At 33.2% G+C, this 19,589-nt stretch overlaps 3 protein-coding genes and 1 long non-coding RNA gene across 4 annotated transcripts; 1 reads left to right on the top strand and 3 right to left on the bottom strand.

The window, feature by feature from the left end:
- Positions 1-3,348: 3,348 nt before the first annotated feature.
- On the bottom strand, positions 3,349-6,169 carry LOC118037364 (uncharacterized). The gene is made up of 11 exons (XM_035043332.2): positions 6,062-6,169; positions 5,879-5,978; positions 5,601-5,798; positions 5,437-5,493; positions 5,144-5,252; positions 4,962-5,063; positions 4,780-4,844; positions 4,351-4,454; positions 4,177-4,241; positions 4,012-4,066; positions 3,349-3,702 (listed from the first exon to the last, which is right to left on the bottom strand). The coding sequence occupies exons 1-11, from the start codon at positions 6,117-6,119 to the stop codon at positions 3,542-3,544; spliced, it is 1,074 nt and encodes a 357-aa protein (XP_034899223.1). The 5' UTR covers positions 6,120-6,169; the 3' UTR covers positions 3,349-3,541.
- A 1,694-nt stretch (positions 6,170-7,863) lies between these two features.
- On the bottom strand, positions 7,864-9,507 carry LOC140954663 (uncharacterized). The gene is made up of 3 exons (XR_012168103.1): positions 9,146-9,507; positions 8,676-8,824; positions 7,864-8,594 (listed from the first exon to the last, which is right to left on the bottom strand). It is a non-coding gene; the product is annotated as an uncharacterized lncRNA (long non-coding RNA).
- A 408-nt stretch (positions 9,508-9,915) lies between these two features.
- Positions 9,916-10,952, top strand: LOC118037365 (probable glutathione S-transferase). The gene is made up of 2 exons (XM_035043335.2): positions 9,916-10,269; positions 10,499-10,952. The coding sequence occupies exons 1-2, from the start codon at positions 9,958-9,960 to the stop codon at positions 10,856-10,858; spliced, it is 672 nt and encodes a 223-aa protein (XP_034899226.1). The 5' UTR covers positions 9,916-9,957; the 3' UTR covers positions 10,859-10,952.
- Positions 10,953-12,522: 1,570 nt separating this feature from the next.
- Positions 12,523-14,433, bottom strand: LOC118037361 (loganic acid O-methyltransferase). Its single transcript, XM_073404863.1, has 4 exons — positions 14,228-14,433; positions 14,050-14,136; positions 13,277-13,939; positions 12,523-13,124 (listed from the first exon to the last, which is right to left on the bottom strand). The coding sequence occupies exons 1-4, from the start codon at positions 14,378-14,380 to the stop codon at positions 12,795-12,797; spliced, it is 1,233 nt and encodes a 410-aa protein (XP_073260964.1). The 5' UTR covers positions 14,381-14,433; the 3' UTR covers positions 12,523-12,794.
- Positions 14,434-19,589: the final 5,156 nt, after the last annotated feature.

Raw genomic sequence — 19,589 nt, 5'->3', positions numbered from 1 at the left:
AGAAAATTCTAGTTCAAAAAAGTGCTCTAAATTTTCTCAAAAAATCAGTTTCATTCCAATCCTAGAAAAGATTAGCTTATGATCCACTTCAAGCTTAGACTTGCTTCTTGTCGTGTGTAAACTTCAACCACCAAACATTCAAGGTTTTAATGCCAATTTTAGCCTAATATAGGTATATTTGTATACTTGTTTGATGCTCAAATTGAACCCTTAAAAAGCCCTCAAATCAACCTAAACTCAACCTATAATCATACAATTTCACATAACAATAACATTTGACTTATTTTTTATAATTTATTGATCAAAGAGGGTAAGCACATGGATAGAAAGCTAGAAGGGATAATATTATATCATTTTAGGTCAAAATAAAAAAGAAAAATGTGCATCGACAACTTCTGCAAGCTAGACTAAGTTTACTTTCCGGAACAACATTTGGCGTGTTGCCTATAACATTTAACTCGAATGTCCAAATGAGTTATTTAATAATCTGGAAAGATAACAAAACTATCTATAAATATGTACCTAATATATATCTCCAAAATTAGAGTGAAAAATGGTTTAATTGATGTCCAAATTTAGAGTCAGATTTGTGTTAAACCTCTTGCCGAAGTTGTATCGTGTTCTTCTTTGTAGAATTTGGTTTATTAGTTTGTAAAACTTCTTATTTAAATTTGATTCAAGTTATTTTATTTGTATTCAAGTGTGTGTGTGTCTATATATATATATATAATTATATATATATTGATGGTTGGCTAGTCTTTTTCTTTGTTTCAAATCAAGGATGATAGTGATTGAGGAGTTCTTTGAGGTATGAACAAACCTTAATGTTTTATCTTTTCACTTTCTTCATGAATGATTGATTATTGTAATGAAATTTTAGAAATGATTTTGATAATGTTAAAAATCTTGAATCTTTATATAAAAACCTTAATTTTGATATAGAGATTTTTTGATTCAATGTCTTATTTAATATGAAACTACGTATTCATTCCTAACCAAGAATTCATCTTCATTTCTTTAAACTTCATTGTAATATATTACAATCTAATATCATCATCGTTGATGTTAGATTGCTTTATCTTAAATTTTACTAAAGAAATCACCAATATATCACCATTAAAATTGATTTTGAGCCAACACTTAGTTTTAATTTTTTTTTTTTATCATTTAAAATCTATTCACATTCATTCACCTTTGAAAATAAATTCATTAATCATTTTAAACCAAGTTATTTTTAATTTAATCTCTCTTAAGTATATTTTTTGGTTGCCTAACTTAATTTCTAGATCTAGCTTTTTGTGGATATAACATTGATTTTACTGAGTTAATTTTTATAGTGCACACTCATATACTTGTGAGTTAAAACAAGTTGATCAAACATAACAGTGAAGCAATTTTGGTGTCATTGTAAAAGGTAACAAGTTTAGGATTGATGATTGGAAAACAAAATATATATACACACACACTCAACTTTGGGGATGAAGGATTGTGGAATGCACTGCTAATTGTAGGAGTAACAAGTTTAGGATTGATGATTGGAAAACAAAATATATATACACACACACTCAACTTTGGGGATGAAGGATTGTGGAATGGACTGCTAATTGTAGGAGTTTGATTGGCTCAACTACTTTTTTTTTTTATATGTATATTCTAAATTCAACTCCTTCAAATTATCAACAATGTTCAAATCGAATCCACATAATAATAAAAGATAGAGAAATAAATATGTATACCTAAAAGGAAAGAAACAATAATGGTAATTATTTTATATCATATGTATAAGCATGAACGTATCCTAATTTTTTTTTTTCACATATGTACTTAAAAAAAATTATATTTAGAGGTTCTCAAGTGAGCTGATCCATTTATAAATTAATTATATATATTTAATTAATCTTATCTTGACAAAATTAACCAATTAAGTGAGAATCCTTCACACAAAATATGATTAAAAATAAAACCTATATCACAAAATTAATCCAAGTTATATTTTATGTCGTATTAATTATTTACACTTCAGATCTACTCTAAAATAAATAAATTAGAAAGCCTAAATCTAAAGTATATTAAAAAGAAGACAACTTTTAACAATAAAGTCCATGTCTAAATAAAATTTTATTAAATTTTCTTTTTTAGATCATGATTAGATATCATCCAAACTCGAAATTAATAAGAATTGGAGTAAAACTTTCAGTTTTGTACCAATTAATCTCATATCAGATTGCAAGAGGGGTCTAATTGTAACAATTAGAAATTGGGTGCAAATCTGTAATTATAACATGGATCGCATGGATGGAAAGTATTACAACCTTACATGAGAGTACAACAAACATTTGGTTGCTACTCGCATGTGTGGGAGCAAGTCGAAGGTCAGATTAAGGTGGTTCAAATAGTGGACAGAGGACTGGATAAAAATGATGGTTAGGTGCATGTTTGTTTTTGTGGAGGAGAGAGAGAGAGAGAGAGCAACAGGCTATGGAAGTTTCAGCCTTTCAGGTGTGGAGTGAGATTTTTTTGGTAGGCTTTTTGTGCTAAAGCCCCCCCCCCCCTTCTTTTTTTTTTTCGTTTTTTCAATTGATGGGCAAACAACTTATTTAGGCTTTCTCCTAAAATCAAAGAATATATTTCTTTTTAATTTTTGTCCTCTTCATATTTTTTTTTTCTCCTTTTTCCCATACTAAAAAAAAAGGAAATAAATTTACAAACTTTTCCTTGTATTGTCTAAAATTGGACTTGGACTAGGACTACTACAAAAATTCTATGTTTTATTGTTCCCAAAAAATTTTATGTTCAAACCCTATTTTTCAAAGAGGGATAAAAATTGGATGATGACAACCTTCATCTTAAATAATGGAGGTCTCCTTGAGGTTCAGTCGAAGAGATGGAAGCGAAATCATCGATTCAACCATTGGCATAATTGCATGCACTTTCTTCTGTGTGGAGTGAGAAGAGAAAATTCAAAAGGAAATACATACCAGGAGGAGCATTTCACATGACATTCAACAAACCAAATCCAATCCATCCGAAAATCAAACAAATCTGACTGTGAACTGTAAAATATCGAAAAAGAATAACATGAACAGAGGTCAAGAAAATTAAACAAATCAAGCACTAATGTTTCAGAAGAAAACTCCTCTTTACTCTCAGCAGAAGTTTTGATGATTTCATGAATTCTTCTAGGTCATGAACAAATATAAACACGCATGGTCCAAAATGAAGGGAGCTTTTTACATTGTATCAACACATGCTTCCATAATGAAACTTCATGGTTTCATTGTTGTTCGGCCTAAATATCCATCAATCATGATTAATTTACAATTACCAAGATCTTTCATCATACAGACGTGAAGAAGATTTTTTGCTTCCAAGAAAAAAGAAAATCATTTTGGGTTCCGAAAGTAGTTAGTGATCAAACTTTATTACCATGATTTTCACCAACATCTCGTGCTATCTCAGATTAGCATTTTGCAACGCTAATTAGGTAAGATGACAAGTAGAATCTTTACCTACCAAAAGGAAAACGAAATAACAAAATCATTCAGGGGCATGGATTAGGGATCCTTGCATGAATGTTGTTGATTTCTGCAATTATTTCAGGTGTAAGCTCAATCATACATGCTTTGAGAACCTCATGGAGCTGCCATGATTTGGTGGCTCCAAATATCGCGCTTGCAACAAGAGGGTGTTTCAAAACAAAGGCTGCAGAACAAATAAAAATAAAATTGTAAATTAAAAACAATGGAAATGGCTCAGGAACCACTATAACTACAAGGGGACATAACATTTTCCATATTAAAGATGTACATATGCAGATTTGATTTGGAAGCAACAAAATTCCAAACTCAGTCCACTGGTAAGTTCAAAACTTCCAGAAAAAACTAATGTTGCAATTTGTTTAGTACTTCAAATCTTGGCAGTACAACTTTAAGATTTTACCAGCATGAGAGGAAATTAATCATACACAAAACTGGAAAGGCACCAGCATTGAGAGAAAGAAAGAGATCATACCAATAGAAAGAGATACAGGATGAAGACCATATTTTTTTGCAATGGCAAGATATTCCTGAAAACAGAATCAAATGGAGAGTCTGTTAGGAAGAACTTTCTTTCCCCCTATTCTTGTGATCCTAAAGCACACAAATTGAAGTTTAAAACTGTAAGAAGTCATCTTACTAAGGCAGCAGCTTTTATGATGTTATTGGAGAGGTTGTACCTTGACTCCCCTTCTGAATACATTCCTGAAAAACAAAGACAGCATCATTCATGGGAAAAAAATATGGTCAAGGGAGTTCAATCTAATATATGGAGAGTTGTGAAATAATAAAACATAAAAAAACAGTGATCAACCTTTAAAAACATTTAATCGCGCATCTACTGGACCCCCATCAGCTGCAAAATACTTCCCAGAAAGTATGCCCATTGCCAGGGGACTGTATGCCAATAAACTGATCCTAAAAAGTTTCAAAGATGCAAAAGAGTAATGAATCATTAAGGCAAAGACATATGACATATAAACTGGAAGTGGCAAAGCTGGTCTGCATTCAAGGGAAGGCTTGTAACAGGCCAAGGTGGTGGTACACTGATAGGAGGAACCACCCCCCTCCCCAACATGGCAGCAGAGCCTTTACAGAGTCATAAGTTCAAATTAAAGTTTTCATATCAAAAAGTCTCTTTGCTCAATTCACTAACTCATTGTAAAAAGTTGCACAAAAGTGGATACATGCCACAAATCAAATTCTACCCTTAGCATGCATTGACAGGAGGAACACAACATACCCTTCATGGTGACAGCACTCAGCTATTCCGGCATCAAAAGTTCGGCAGAGCAAGTTGTAGGAGTTCTATCATTGAGACAATGAGTTGAACATTAGCCTATGCAAGAGCAGGGAGGGAAAGGTGGAACAACAACAAGACAAACAACAAGCATCACTTCACTAAGGAGGAACAAATGATACAACCTGCACAGATACTATTTTCGGATAATGCGCAGCTCTGTCAGCAACTTGACTGAACTTCATTACACCATATGGTGTTTCATTACTGACTCCAATGTATCTGATCTACACACAGACAGATTTATATTAATGGGTGTCATGTTTGCGAGAGAGTGGGTATTCATACATAACATTCTATCATTTACTTTCCCTGCAGCAACAGCTCTGCCTAGAGCATCGAGTTGTTCCTCTATACCAACCGAACAGAACTGACGGGTGGGATCATACTCAGTTTCTCCAAACATCGGAACACAGCTACACAAAAAAAAAAAAAAAAAACCATAAATTACTAGAACAGAATAACAAAGAGCTGGGACGAAGCTAAACAAATGCAAATATTTAATTAAGCAACCATAAGAGCTTTTCCTCCAACTGTTAAAAATTAAAAATTAAGTCTACTGGTAATATATCAATAAAAAATAAGGATCTACATACAAACCGATCAGGCCAGTGAATTTGGTAAAGATCAATGTAGTCAACCTGCATTCTCTTCAAGCTGCATCAATAAAAAAATTATTTAGTCAATCTGAGCATAATAAAAATACAATTACAGATAATAAAACATAGTGATTTTGACACAGTTAAAATTTAAAACCAACAAACCTACTGTCAATGGCGTCAGTGATATTCCTAGAGTCCAGACACTTGGGCCCGCCTCGAATCCAAGTCATTTGGCCGGAAGGTCCAGCAACCTTTGTTGCTAAGACAATGCGATCCCTCGGAATTTTCCTTCGTTTAATCCAACGGCCAAGGTACTCTTCGCTCCTTCCCTGAGTCTCAGCACGTTGAGGTACCGGATACCTAAGAGCTGAAAATGTGAGAGAATTGAAGGTAGATAAAATGGAATTTGAAAGAACAAAGCTAAAAGGGAGAAATTAAACTTTTCAGCAGAGTCGAAGAAGTTGATGCCGGCATTGAAGGCTTCGTCAAGAAGGCCAAAGGATTGAGGCAGTGAGTTCTGTTCACCGAAAGTCATTGTTCCTGGAGTATGCATATATGTATAAAGAGTTAGTTTTAGGGACAATTTGTTGTTGGAATTCAACTAAAATGAGGAAAAGAAAAACCTAAGCAGAGTCTTGAAACTGTCAAATTAGGAGCGAGGTTGAAGAGAGGAACAAGCATTGTTAAACAAAAATGACAACCGCGCCTCCGACCACTCCTCACCCCCCCCCCCCCCCCTACCACCGCAAACCCGCCGCCATAACCCAATCGGATTCTGTAGTTTGGTTGTGTGCTCCCTTACAAGTTAGCTCTATCACAAAACTGAAGGCAAGAAAATACTTAAAAGTTAAAAGAAAATCAATACAAGTCAACTATATATATATATATATATATATATATATATATATATATATATATAGGGAATGACATTCTTGAGTGAACTCCACGCCGTGTTTTAAAAAACAAATTATTTTAAATTATTTTTATATATATTTTAAAATATTTTTAATGTATTATATTAAAAATAAATTTTAAAAAATATATAAAAAATTATATTTAGGTATATTTTAAAAAATCAATTGTTACTGCAATACCAATTAAACAGGCTTACTAATTTAAATTACGAGTTATTATATTAACTCAGATTAATTATTATATTAAAAAATATATAAATTTTTAAAAAAGATACTTTGAAGTTAATTAGATAAAATTTTATTAGATCTAATCAATTTATTAATCACATCAATATTTAAAATATTAAACCTTACTGGATCACAACCTAGTTAGAAAGGTGATTAAAAACTTATGTTCGTTTTTTTCATGGTATTAAAGGCTTTTTGAAATTAATTTAATCATCAATTAAAATAAAAAAAAAATTCTCGATGATTTTAATAACATATATTTTATATTAGTTTGATATATTTAAATAAATTTTCATGATAAAAGTTAATAAATAGAACATCCATCATTAGCCTTAAGGCGTATACAAGGAGAGATAGGTTTCTCAAACCTGTCAAATTATTGAAAATCATAATAGGGGTTAAAAATTTTTAAAATAATGTTTGGAATATGGTGTAAATTATATTTTTTAATTTTTTTTATTTAAAATATTTTTTTATATTTTTAGACGGTTTTGATGTGCTAATGTTAAAAATAATTTTTTAAAAATAAAAACAATTATTTTGACATGTTCCATTTATTCACAAAATTTAATTAGAAATTATTTCATTAATAAATTTATTTTTATATTTTTATTTTTATTTTTTCAATCAAACAAGTTGCTATTTTTTATTGTTTGTATTTCTTCTGCTTTATAATAATCAAACGCTACCTAAGCAATGTAAATATAACCTAAAAAAAGTATAAAAACATTGGCTGTTACATTAAAAGCCAAGTAAAACCTTTCCAAAAATTGTCCTAGAAATGTTTGAATAATTTTATGTTTAGGCTAAGTACACAATGTCAACCAATCAATCATATGTCCCAGACTAAAGAAAATACTATATTTAGTTTTATAGTTAGTTTTATAATTTTATGTAAATTATATATTTTTTTTTTAACCATCTCTAGCCTTACCGATCGGCACCGTAAATTAAGTCTCCTGGACAATTTGAAGTCACGATGCCAATGACAACAGTTTTCATGGACCAAAATACAAAGCAACTAAAATATTATCACTTAAAACTAAATTATCACGAAAAATGAGGATTGATATGTAAACACAAATTATAATACTAAATAAAAATCCAAAATCAACCCAATTCTTCCACACACACACATATACATATATATAAAACAATTACAATTTTCTAAAACATCATTGAATAAACTAATAAACGAATATGATTGAATGGTAAGTGAATAATGATTTGCGTGCATTGAAGTGGTTGTTTGGTAGTGTGGTTGCGGGTGAGGTTCACCCGCAACCACACTACCAGGCAAGGTTGTTAAAATCGCGATTTTAACACGGTACGGAAAGCCGTTCACAAACTCGGATCGTAAAATCATAAAAAAATCGTAAATAATTTTAAAATACATTAAAAAAAAATAATGTTTCAAATAAAAATTCATACATAACAATTCGTCCAATTAATTCAGTCCTATAATACTGAAATAGCATTAAATTCAGTCAAATTCAATAATTTTTAGTTCAATTTTCACCCTATTAATTCAGTCCTATAATACTGAAATGGTATTAAATTCAGTCCAATTTAACATTTCTCAGTCCAATTTTCACCCCATTAATATTCAACATTTTTTCAGTCCAATTTTCACCCCAATTCAATCAATTCAGTCCAATTGCAACCCAATTCAGTTCAATTTCAACCCAATTCAATCGATTCAGTCACCCCAATTCAATCAATTCAGTCCAATTTTCACCCCAATTCAATCAATTCAGTCCAATTTGGTATGTAGAAGAATTCTGGAATCAATTCCTTGACATCAAACGTGTTTCCTTTCCCTGCTGCACTTAACCAAGTATCTCGAATACTGTTGAAAAGACGATCAGCATGATCGAACTGACCACCCTGCAGCTTCTGATTCTCTACACTGAATGGTGGAAGGCGTAGAAGGTAGAAGAGAACAATTCCAGCACTAGAATAGTGAGAGCCATAATGAAATTTTGGAACCTCTGGATCATCCCAGGTCTCGTATCTGAATAGAAAACCGAAAGGTAAATGACAGAATAAATGGAAAGTAGTAAAAATAATCAGTGCTATACATATGAGGACTGACCTTTTCCTAAATTCCTCTTCTCCCTCTCGCGGCTGCTAGTGAAGATGATGATGATGAGCTGAACGGCTGCTGGTGAAGAGGCCCGACCGCCCGATGTCGCCTGCTATTGTTGAAGATGGGAAAGAAATGAGAACGTTGCCGGTGTGCCGCTGTTAACAAAATATTATGATCAATTGAACATATTCCCTTTACTGAATTTGCCATCAATAAAACAAACGAGACTCTGAGAGCATAAAATAGGCAGAGAGCATAAATTTTTGAACAAAAATTCATTACCAAATCTGCAAATCACTTCAAAATTTCTATTGCATATTCATTACCCAATCACTTCAAAATCATCATACTAAATTACTAATCATTCCATCAAGCAAAACATTATAAAGGGAATAATTTTTTTCAAATCATGGGCAATGAGGACCGGGAAAATACAAGGGATTGAGGAATATCACATTCTAAATAAAACTTCTTACGGTGAAGACTGAAGAGAACGCCGACGAGCTGAAGACTGAACTTTGAAGTCTAAAGAGAAAACTGTTGATGCTGGGGAAAAAAAAAAGAGATCGATGCTGCTATTGATGAAGAGGGAAGACTAAAGAGGATGCCGTTGATGATGGAAATAAAGAGAGAGAGGCAGAGAGCTGTTGATGAAGAGTCGAAGAATGAACTCTGAAGTCTGAAGAGAAAACATTTGGCCTGGAGGAAAAAACGAGATCGCTGCCATGGATGAGATCGCCTGGAGCTGTTGAAGAGAGGAAGCCATGAGTCGTCAATCTCAAAGTTTTTGTCTTCAGAGATAATGAATTTGGGGTAAACCATGGATGAGTGACAATTGGCATGCCGTTATTGGACTAGAGAAAACATATATTGCAGTGCAGTACTGCAGTATATGTTTTTTGCAGAAATCGTAAAATCGGTACTAAAATCGTGATTTTTTGCGATTTCATCCAATTTTACCGATTTCACTTGATTTTAATCCGATTTTATCAATTTTCGAGTTTTTAAGACGATTCAACACGTTAAGCATGTATTGACTCGTAAAATCGTACGATTTTACGAGTTGAATCGCGATTTTAACAACCTTGCTACCAGGTGTTTGGTTATAAGAAAAAAAATATAGTTGCTGGTAAGACCAATTAATTTTGGTGGCTGGATCGTAGGGTGTGAGAAGCAGCAAAATGCTGCTTCTCACGCTGACAAGTTATTGTCAACAGTGAAGCCATGCTCCACTGCGCACTTTTCACGTTTCTAGTTTGGTTGTCAAAGCTTTTGCAAGATAGTAACCATGGCAGGAGCGGTGAAACTGATTGGATCTTATACAAGCCTGTTCTGCACAAGGGTCGAATGGGCTTTGAAGCTTAAAGGAGTGCAATACGAGTACGTTGAAGATGATGTATTCAATAAAAGCCCCCTTCTTCTTAAGCACAACCCTGTTCACAAGAAGGTCCCCGTTCTTGTCCATGATGACAGACCAATTGCTGAGTCACTCGTCATCCTTCAATACATCGATGAGACATGGAGTGATAATAACTTGCTGCCTCAAGATTCGTATCAGAGAGCCATGGCTCACTTTTGGGCTAAATTTACTGAAGAGAAGGTATGTGTATACAATGGCATGAGCTAAGATCATCCGTTTATTTTATAGTTTGCTTCCTACATTCATTACATATATATGACATGAATTTAGATTTTTTTTTTAATTTTCTCACAGAATTAAAGGGGGATTGAATCTATATCCTCCTCGTATATATTCACACCATTTGTATCTTTATCTTGGGAATTTTGCCTGCTAAAGAAGTTTCATGTCACTGTTATTGCAAGGGCAGTGTCTGATGGAAGCTTTTACGGCTGCCTGGAAAGAGGGAGAAGAAAAGGAGAAGGCCATGAAGTCTGCACAAGAATCATTAGGGTTTCTCGAGAAGCTGATTCAAGGGAAGAAATTCTTCAGTGGAGAAGACAAGATAGGTTATTTAGATCTAGCAATGGGTTGGATTCCCCTCTGTCTGGATATTATGGAAGAAGTTGGAGGTATGAAACTGGTTGATGCTGAGAAGTTCCCATCTCTTCTTGAATGGGCTCAGAACTTCACTGAAATCCCTCTCATCAAAGAGCGTCTTCCTCCAAGAGATGCGCTCTTCAACTACTTCCATAAAATTGTAGGCTTAAAGCGTTCAATCAAGCATTGAGCAGATGTACAAATCCTTCCTTTTCTATCTATAATAATAATAATAAATTAACCAGAATATCCAGATCTAATATTGTGTAGCTCTGAAAACATCCATGGTGTCAATATCGATTGGGAAGAGAGGTACTGTTCCGCCAGTTTGCGTATCATTGACGAGGGTATTTTGAGTTGTAAGATTGGAATTCTGCTCTATTAGAACATTTCTGATGAAAGATGCTGTTTTTTAAAGTTAAATTGATAAAATAGTATTTTGAATAATATAAATATAATTTTTTTTATTATGTATAATTTAATGAGAAAAGACTAATTATATTAGAATGAAATAAATAAGTGTTTTACTTTTTTTATGATTTTTTTTTATATGGTTATATTTAATTGGTTTATTTTTTTGTTGGCCATACTTTATTAATTTTAATTTTTTTAAGAGATATATAAAAATAACATTTATGGTAAAAAAAAAATATTTAAGCATTTTGTTTAGCAAGCATGAAAAAACAAATAAAGCAAAACTAAAATGTTTCTTTTTTATGTTTTGACTCTCCATTTAACACGTGTATTCGAGGTGCCCTTCGGCTCTATTAACCCTCTTACATATTTGTATTATTAATGCCCTGAATGTATTCCTTCTTTTCCTTTTTTGAACCTAGGCTCTTACCAGTCAAAAACTTGTAGCCAAGCTCATCCCTAGCTGTTATATTTATTTAACCAAAATGCTTCTATATATTTTTTTTTTCTATAAAAGAAGAAAGGAATTCTCTCTCTCTCTCTCTCTCTCTATATATATATATATATATATATATAGACACACACACACTAATTGTAATTATTTGGAAATGTGATAACTTCTGTTTTTTATATTTTTTAAAAGTGTGTTTGCCTTGAAAAACTATTAAATTAATTTATTTTAGTATTTTCAATAATTATGATATATTAATATAAAAAATAAAGTGCATTTTATGCACCTATCTCATTACCCTACTTGTGCTCCTTGTGAGGGAGGAGAACAAAGTGCATTTTATGCACCTATCTCATTACCCTACTTGTGCTCCTTGTGAGGGAGGAGAACAAAGTGCATTTTATGCACCCATCTCTATTCCTATGAGTGATCGATGGGCCCCAATGCAAGAGCAGAGAGAAGATTTGGAGTGTTGATTCCAGGTGGCACCACTCAGAGTCATTACAAGTTACAACCTTATCCCGCATCAAAAATCTGATCTCTTTCTCATCATCCAATTCCCTTCACATATCAGAGACACAAACATCAAAACACGTTTTTTGCAGCACCATGCTTTTTCTAGTTATGCACGAAACAATCGACCTTTTCTAGTTAAAGGTTTTAAGGTAGTGAAGCATAAGAGACATGGCCTCCACTGCATGCTTCTTGCACCATGCACCACTCCGGCCAGATCAACCTCATCATCACAGCGCCAAGTGGTTAACCTCAAGCCCGCCCATGGGACAGTGTCGTGGGTTCAGTTATGGCTTGCTGGAAAGAGGGAGGGGAAAATAGGGAAATAGAGTTTGCGCTAGAATCATTTGCAATTCTTAAGAAGCTTATTCAGGGGAAGAAAAACTTTAGTGGGGATGATAACATAGGCTATTTGGATCTTGCAATGGAACACAATTCTTACTTGGAACAAACCAATTACTCATTCATGCATATCGTGAGGAAAACAAAGAGATCTAAATTTAAATTCTTCAAACATATAACACAGTGAAATACATTTATAATATTTATAGAGGATTGAGATTCCAGACTAGCACTCTTTTTATTCAATTAATCTAATGTCTCGCGTCCCAATCCAAATCTTCAAGTAAGAGTTGAAACCCGGGAACACGGTAGGCACTGATATATGATCAGACTAGTCTTATCTTGAAGGAACGTGTCCGTCAAGATTTTCTACCTGATCTTCTACTAATTATTAACAAATAGTGGATTACTTGCGTTTAAGGACTACAAGCAATTTGAAGGCGACCCCCAGATCAGAGACTTCACAATCTTCAATTTTTTTAGTGAATAAGTCGAAGAGCTCATCCATGATTTCATGTCCAAAGTGCTCCGACAGCGGAAACTCTAACCCAGCTCTCATGTGGGAGGAAAGTACTCTTGCTTCCTTTGGATTGGCTTGCTTCTTTTCATCGTGGAGGCACTCTATTCTTTCTATGCTGAAACACCCATTTCGTTTAACAGCTGCTTCCAATTCTTGTGGAGAGGGAAAGTATTCTGGTACATTGAAGGAGTCCAGTTTCTCTTCACTTATGATTCCCTGCTCCAGTGGATTCAAAAGGGAAATGGAAAAACACACAGGAAACGAGAAAAACTGGTTAATCCAAACAGCAAGTTATAGATCCTTAATTGTCCTACGTACTTGAGCAATCGGAGAGTAAGAGAAATTTTAGAGATTGAGAGGCTACTGACCTTCTTAGCCAGGTCCACAATAGTGGATTCCAAGAGGTCATATAACGTATTGGAAAGAATCTGATAGTCAGAGCTACCATCCCATCGGCCACCTGGGATAGTTAGCAGAACCATTCCTCCAGGGACAACCTCTTGTGCCCTGAAATGAAAGAAGCTATCCATGTCCTTTGCAAATTGATCTGCATAAGCCTTGATAGTTTCAGCTCCTGCATGCGCATAATACATCCTCCCTTTATTCCATGCAGGAGAGCTCCTATCCACCAACTCTTTTGGTATGTGAGAAATCCAGTGGATAGCATAGGAGGAGATGACAATGTGAAGAGAGGCTTGAGGAAATAAACGAACATGGAAAGAACCAGGCACGCCGGCAACGTAGTAATTCTTGTTCGGAGGAAGGGATGTGAAGAGGGTATTGAAATCATTGGAAGAATGATCATTAAAGAAAACTTGGAACTCGGGCAATCTACAATGATCCAGTCCTTCACACTGATACTTCTTTTCTACTGCTTCAAGTACGTTTTGAACTGCGAAGAACGTATTAGGTCCAGCAGAACAACCCATATCTACGATCCGAAATGTGTCCGATGAAGGAAATTTACTGATATCAAGCTTTTCAGTAATTTCCTCTTTGATCAGTTCCTTGACAGCATTTATAGCTTGTCTCTGCAAGTAAGCAAAGAAAATGTCACTATTAATTTTCTTTGTGGCTATTTCCATTATGATTTGCTTATAGCAAGCTTAGCTTCGATCTCTACCACCAATTTGTGCTGTACCTGGTGGTAAGAGTTCTTGGCATAACTATAGATTCCATGCCCGCCATTCATTGGATATTCCTCTATTGCTTCCATCTCTCTCGGTATCTATCACAACCATTTATATATCTTGCTTTAGAAACAAGGCTCCATATAACATGCATTAATGTAAAGAACTCACAAGAAAAGGAATCTTTACCTGAACAGCTTTGATAATGAAGCTTCTCTTAGCAGGTGAGATTCTAAATGGAGCTCCAATATTTATGTCTTTAGGAACAGCAAGCCTCTTAGTTGAGGAAGAGGCAAAGCTGCTCCTGAGTTGGCTGGCCATTGGAGAAGCAGTGGAAGCCATTTGATTGCTTGTTCTTATTATCTTTCTGGTTAAAAGATCTCCGAGTGTGGAGTGCTCTACGAATTCTATCACTTGTATAAAAAACCCCGTCTCCTTTTTTTTTTATATAATTATTTTTAATATTAATATATCAAAATAATCTGAAAATAATAATAAAATATTAATTTTAAAATAATTAATTTTTTAAAAATATATTTTTAACATAAAAAACAACATAATTTTAAAATTAGTGGAATACTTGCTATCAATTATGAGATCGTTTAATTTGATTTTTCCTTCATTTTGCATTATCATTTGATCTGACATTTTGCTATCATTCTTCTCGACTTTGAAGAAGCTGAGCTATAGTTGATGGACTAAAATGACCTTATGTGGTTATGCCGGCGGCATTTGAGACAGTATTCTATACATCGTTTAAAAAAAATTAAAATTTTTATTTTAAATTATTTTAATATACTAGTATTAAAAATAATTTTTTTAAAATTAAAAAAATATATTATTTTAATTTATTTCTAAATAAAAACACTATAAAAAAAAATAATATTATATTTTCAAACATCCTTATTATCTTTTTTTTTTATATAGTGTTAGAGATATAGATTATTGTATCAGTTATGTTTTTAAGTATATTTTATTTAATAATACATAAAAAATTATTTTTTTATTTTTTAAAAAATATTTTTAATATTAATACTTAAAAACACAAAAAAAAAATTAATTTCAATTTTTTTTTCTCAAATAATCACCAAACATGGTTTAAACAGCAAAAAAAAATAATTCACTTAACCTAAATAAAAAAATCGTGACAAGACTGAATGCTTTTATTAGGCTTGTAAAGCATATTTTATGAATCTCCATATGAGTTCATAATAATCTCTACAAACAGTATATTTCAAATAATTGAAATCGAATCCCATCTAGAGATTTGTATGGGTAAAATAATATCAAAATTCTAAGGAAATAATATGGTCCACTCCTGAAAAACTTTATAAAGTTCCTTTTAATCAACATTCAATGTATAATTCCAAACTATATAAATCAACAACCTATTCATCTCCCCCATTTAATTGGATCAAAATGAGTTTAGTGAAAACAAATAATTGGGTCAAGTACAGGTTTATCTAGTATTTTTAGAATTTGTTCTTAATATATATATATCCAGTAAAAAAATATATTTTTTTCAGAAGATTGGATCCTTGAAGGAGTAGCATAATCAGAATTACCCAAACCACCGCAACTTAATGTCCAGATCAAAAACATCACCTAGTACACCGATGGCAAAGTCAAATTGTCTTTTCATCGACACTCTACAAGTTCCAGATTCTCAGAAGACTCTTCCTCATCCAGTACAATAGATTTGGGTAGAATTTCAAAAATGCATTTCGTTATCAATATCCCTTACCATACAAATCCTCCTAGAAAATCTATATCTGATATCCCTTTTACTAGTTTCTAAAATGCAGATTATACTATAAATATACCAAAACCTGTTTATACAGACATTGAACAACCATCTCCTCCAACATCACCCACTTTTTCAGCTGTTACTAAAAACATCCAAAATGAGCTGAATATTTTAACTTCAAAAAAACATTTTATTCCTAATAAAACTCTTTTCAAAAAAGATTTTTATGATGCCTATAATTTTGCAAAACGATTATGGTTTTTCCAACATTTCCTCCAACAGAAAAAGAGAGATACAAAAACAGTTTTATAATTTTATTGAGTTATATAAAGTATAAATTTTATTCTTTGATTGTTAAGAAAGAATCAACAAAATCTCATGATTACGTAATGTATTAGGAAACATATGTTGTCAAAGATATGTATTCCTATTGTAACTCTTATTCCAGAATTAGCTTAGCACAATATAGGAAAATAATCTTGTATATAATGTAGTTGTGACAGACTCAATTATAACACAACAGGGTTGGCAATTCCCTTTTTTTCTCTGAAATTCACATGGTATCAGAGCGTTGTTTACCCTAGCTCTCTTTCTCTTGCCGCTTTCTATCTCTGTTGCTTGAAAACCATCAACCACCAATCAAACTCCTGCTTCAATTTTTTGCTGATTGTTCACTACCATGGAATGTGAGCAATTTTCTAAGGAAGGCAGGAATAATGCCTTTGATCCTTTTTTTCTCTACCATTCCGATCATCCGGGATTGGTGCCTGTTTCCAAACCTCTCAATGGTGATAACTACTCTACTTGGTGCAGATCTATGACAATTTCTTTAAACGTTAAAAATAAATTGGGATTTATAGATGGGATAGTACAAATACCATCAGCCATCAACCAGCCAGACAATCATGCTTTATGGAAAAGATGCAACGACATGATTTTATCATGGATTCTCAACTCAATTACACTAGAACTTGTTGACAGTGTTATATATTCAACTACATCACAAGAAGTTTGGGAGGATTTTCGAGATCGTTTCTCTCAAAGTAACGCTCCTCGTATTTTTCAGATTGAGAGAGACATAGCTTGTGTTTCTCAAGCTCAGATGACAGTTGCGGCATATTATACAAAGCTGAAGGGATTGTGGGATGAATTGGGATCTTATAATGGAACTGTGTGCTCTCGTGGAGCAGATCATAAGCGACGACAATTGATGCAATTTCTCATGGGATTAAATGAATCTTACAAGGCAATTCGGGGGCAGATTCTACTGCTGAATCCTTTACCTGATGTTCGTCAGGCTTATGCTTCCATTGTTCAAGAAGAAAAGCAACACAGCTTAGGTGATACACATGATGTAACAGAAACCGCAGCCATGGCAGTTCAACAAAATGCACCCACAACTCTAGCTTTTTTATTAGGTCAAGGGGTTTACTCCCGCTCCAATTACTTTAATCGTAAGCCACTGCATTGCACATACTGTGACAAAGACCATCATATGCGAGATACATATTGGAAATTGCATGGATATCCACCAGGTCACCCAAAGCACAAAGCCAACAGATTCAACAAGTTTGGAAGTCGTCAACATTACAACAAACCTGCACAACCTTCAACTAATTACATCAAGGAAGGTCCCACGATGGAAGAGAAGCATTCAGTGATGAATGGACTCTCTGATTTATAGTTCCAGCAAATATTGTCTATCATGAACAATGCAAAAAATTCTCAAACCACTATTCCTCAAGCCCATGTTGCAGTCACCACTCCAGGTTTGTTACAAACACCAATTATTATGCCAAGTCGATTGATTCTCGACAGTGGTGCCACTGACCATATTACTTCTTCTTCGAATCTGCTTGTCGATAGTCGGCAGAACACTATTTTGCCACCAGTTATTATGCCAAGTGGAGAACGGGCTCCAATTACGTCTACCAGGACTTTACATTTGAATTCTATTATTTCTCTAAAAAATATGCTTGGTGTACCATCTTTTAAGGTGGATTTGATGTCTATAAGTCGAATTATAAGAGGACTTAATTGTTTAGTAACCTTTTTTCCCTATTGGTGTGTTTTGTAGGGCTTGGCGACGAAGACGACGATTGGTTTGGGTAAACAACGAGGCGGACTTTATTGCTTAGTTGCATTAGCATCAACATCACCAACACCAAAACACCAACCCTCCGCATCTGCTGCCATTGCTACCCAATCATCTCATTCTCATGTCATCTCCTCCACCAATTTGTGGCATCGCCGATTAGGGCATTTATCTTCCTCTAGATTACATTTTATGGCAAAAACTTTACTCAATTTTCCTTTTATATCACAAGATGCTTGTGATATTTGTGCACTTTCAAAACAATGTCGTCTCCTTTTTTCTACTAGTTCAATTTCCTTTATTCGACCATTTGAATTAATTCATTGCGATATTTACTACCAGAAAATCAATAAATACAAACAGAAATACCGATGGAATATTTCTGTCGGTAAATTTCCAAGGGATTTTACCGACGAAAATATTTTTGAGAGATTTTACCGACGAAAAGATTCCCTCGGTATATACCGAGGGAATTACCGTGGGAAAAAAAATGAAGCAAAGCAAAAAAAAATGACGACGTGTCATTTTTTACCAACGGAATTACCGACGAAATTAATTCGTCGGTAATTCAGTCGGTAAATCCGTCGGGAAATCCGTTGGTAAACTGTGAACACTGTTCATCATGTCAATTACAAAGGGAATCACCGACGGAATTTTTCCGTCGGTATTTTACAGAGAGCTCCAGAACTGTTCATATTCCAATTGCACTATTAGTTGTTTTACTTTACGGACAAAATCACCGACAGATTGAAAATTCGTCGGCGTGTTTTGACGGTTTTCTGAAAAAATTCAATTGATTTAAAATTTTCATTTAAATATTACAGACGGAATCACCGACGGATTGAAAAATCATCGGTAATTTTTGGCGGTTTCTAAAAACTTTTTATGAAATTGAAAATTTAAATTAAATATTACCAACGAAATTACCGATGGAATAATTAAAAAATATTAATATTCAATTATCCGTCGGTAAATCCGTCGGTAACGCGCCTCAATAAAAAACCTGAATCCGCTTATTTCACAAGAGACAGACTATTTTCTTCTTCTTCTTCTTCTTCTTCTTCTTCTTCTTCTTCTATTTCTTCTTCTCTTCTTCTTCTTCTTCTCTTCTTCTTCACTATATGTAAAAAAACATCAATATCTATTTCTTTCTCTTCTTTTCTCTCCTCATCTCCTTCTCTTTTCCTCCATGCTCGGGTATGTCTTCTTCTTCCTTCTTCTTCTTTCTTCTTTTATCCTCTTAGTTTTTTTTAATTAATATGCTTCACGAATTGTTTTTTCCTTAGCTTCACTTGCAAGTATATTAAGGTAAGATCTTTCTTTTTTCTTATTTTTTCATGATTTTTCACTATATTTGTTTTTTATTTAATTTTAATTGATTTTGTTCTTAATAATTGTATAAATGTTGTTGTGAGTTTTTTTTTTTCATATGAGATCAATTTTTTAGTTGATTTATTTATTTTATATATATTTAGTCAAATACCAAAATATTCTTTATTTGACATGATAATTATGAAAAAATCATTTTGAAAGTACCAAATTGCATTTAAAGCTAATTTTATTTTATTTTTATTTTAAAAATATTTTGATCGTGTCATTGTATTTTTTAATGTAAAAAAGCTTCATTTACCCTTAACAATTTAGTAATGACAAATGCACCTTATGAAAATATCTTAATACCCTCCAATAATTAATTTTAAAGTTTTAAA

This window comes from Populus alba, chromosome 15 (genome assembly GCF_005239225.2).
Source record: "Populus alba chromosome 15, ASM523922v2, whole genome shotgun sequence".
Lineage (NCBI taxonomy): Eukaryota > Viridiplantae > Streptophyta > Magnoliopsida > Malpighiales > Salicaceae > Populus > Populus alba.
Note: the sequence above shows the minus strand (reverse complement) of the source record. Positions and strands in the feature narration are given on the sequence as shown.

Bases quoted from the DNA above. Each gene is read 5' to 3' on its own strand.
- LOC118037364 (XM_035043332.2), bottom strand. From the start codon at position 6,119: ATGCTTGTTCCTCTCTTCAACCTCGCTCCTAATTTGACAGTTTCAAGA. The intron at 4,845-4,961 runs GTTGTATCATTT...TCTCAATGATAG, and splicing joins CGAAAATAGTATCTGTGCAG to AACTCCTACAACTTGCTCTG. The intron at 4,242-4,350 runs GTTGATCACTGT...TTTGTTTTTCAG, and splicing joins GCGATTAAATGTTTTTAAAG to GAATGTATTCAGAAGGGGAG.
- LOC118037365 (XM_035043335.2), top strand. From the start codon at position 9,958: ATGGCAGGAGCGGTGAAACTGATTGGATCTTATACAAGCCTGTTCTGC. The intron at 10,270-10,498 runs GTATGTGTATAC...TTGCAAGGGCAG, and splicing joins CTAAATTTACTGAAGAGAAG to TGTCTGATGGAAGCTTTTAC.
- LOC118037361 (XM_073404863.1), bottom strand. From the start codon at position 14,380: ATGGCTTCCACTGCTTCTCCAATGGCCAGCCAACTCAGGAGCAGCTTT. The intron at 14,137-14,227 runs GTAAAGATTCCT...TGGTTGTGATAG, and splicing joins TCATTATCAAAGCTGTTCAG to ATACCGAGAGAGATGGAAGC. The intron at 13,125-13,276 runs GTCAGTAGCCTC...CCACTGGAGCAG, and splicing joins TTGTGGACCTGGCTAAGAAG to GGAATCATAAGTGAAGAGAA.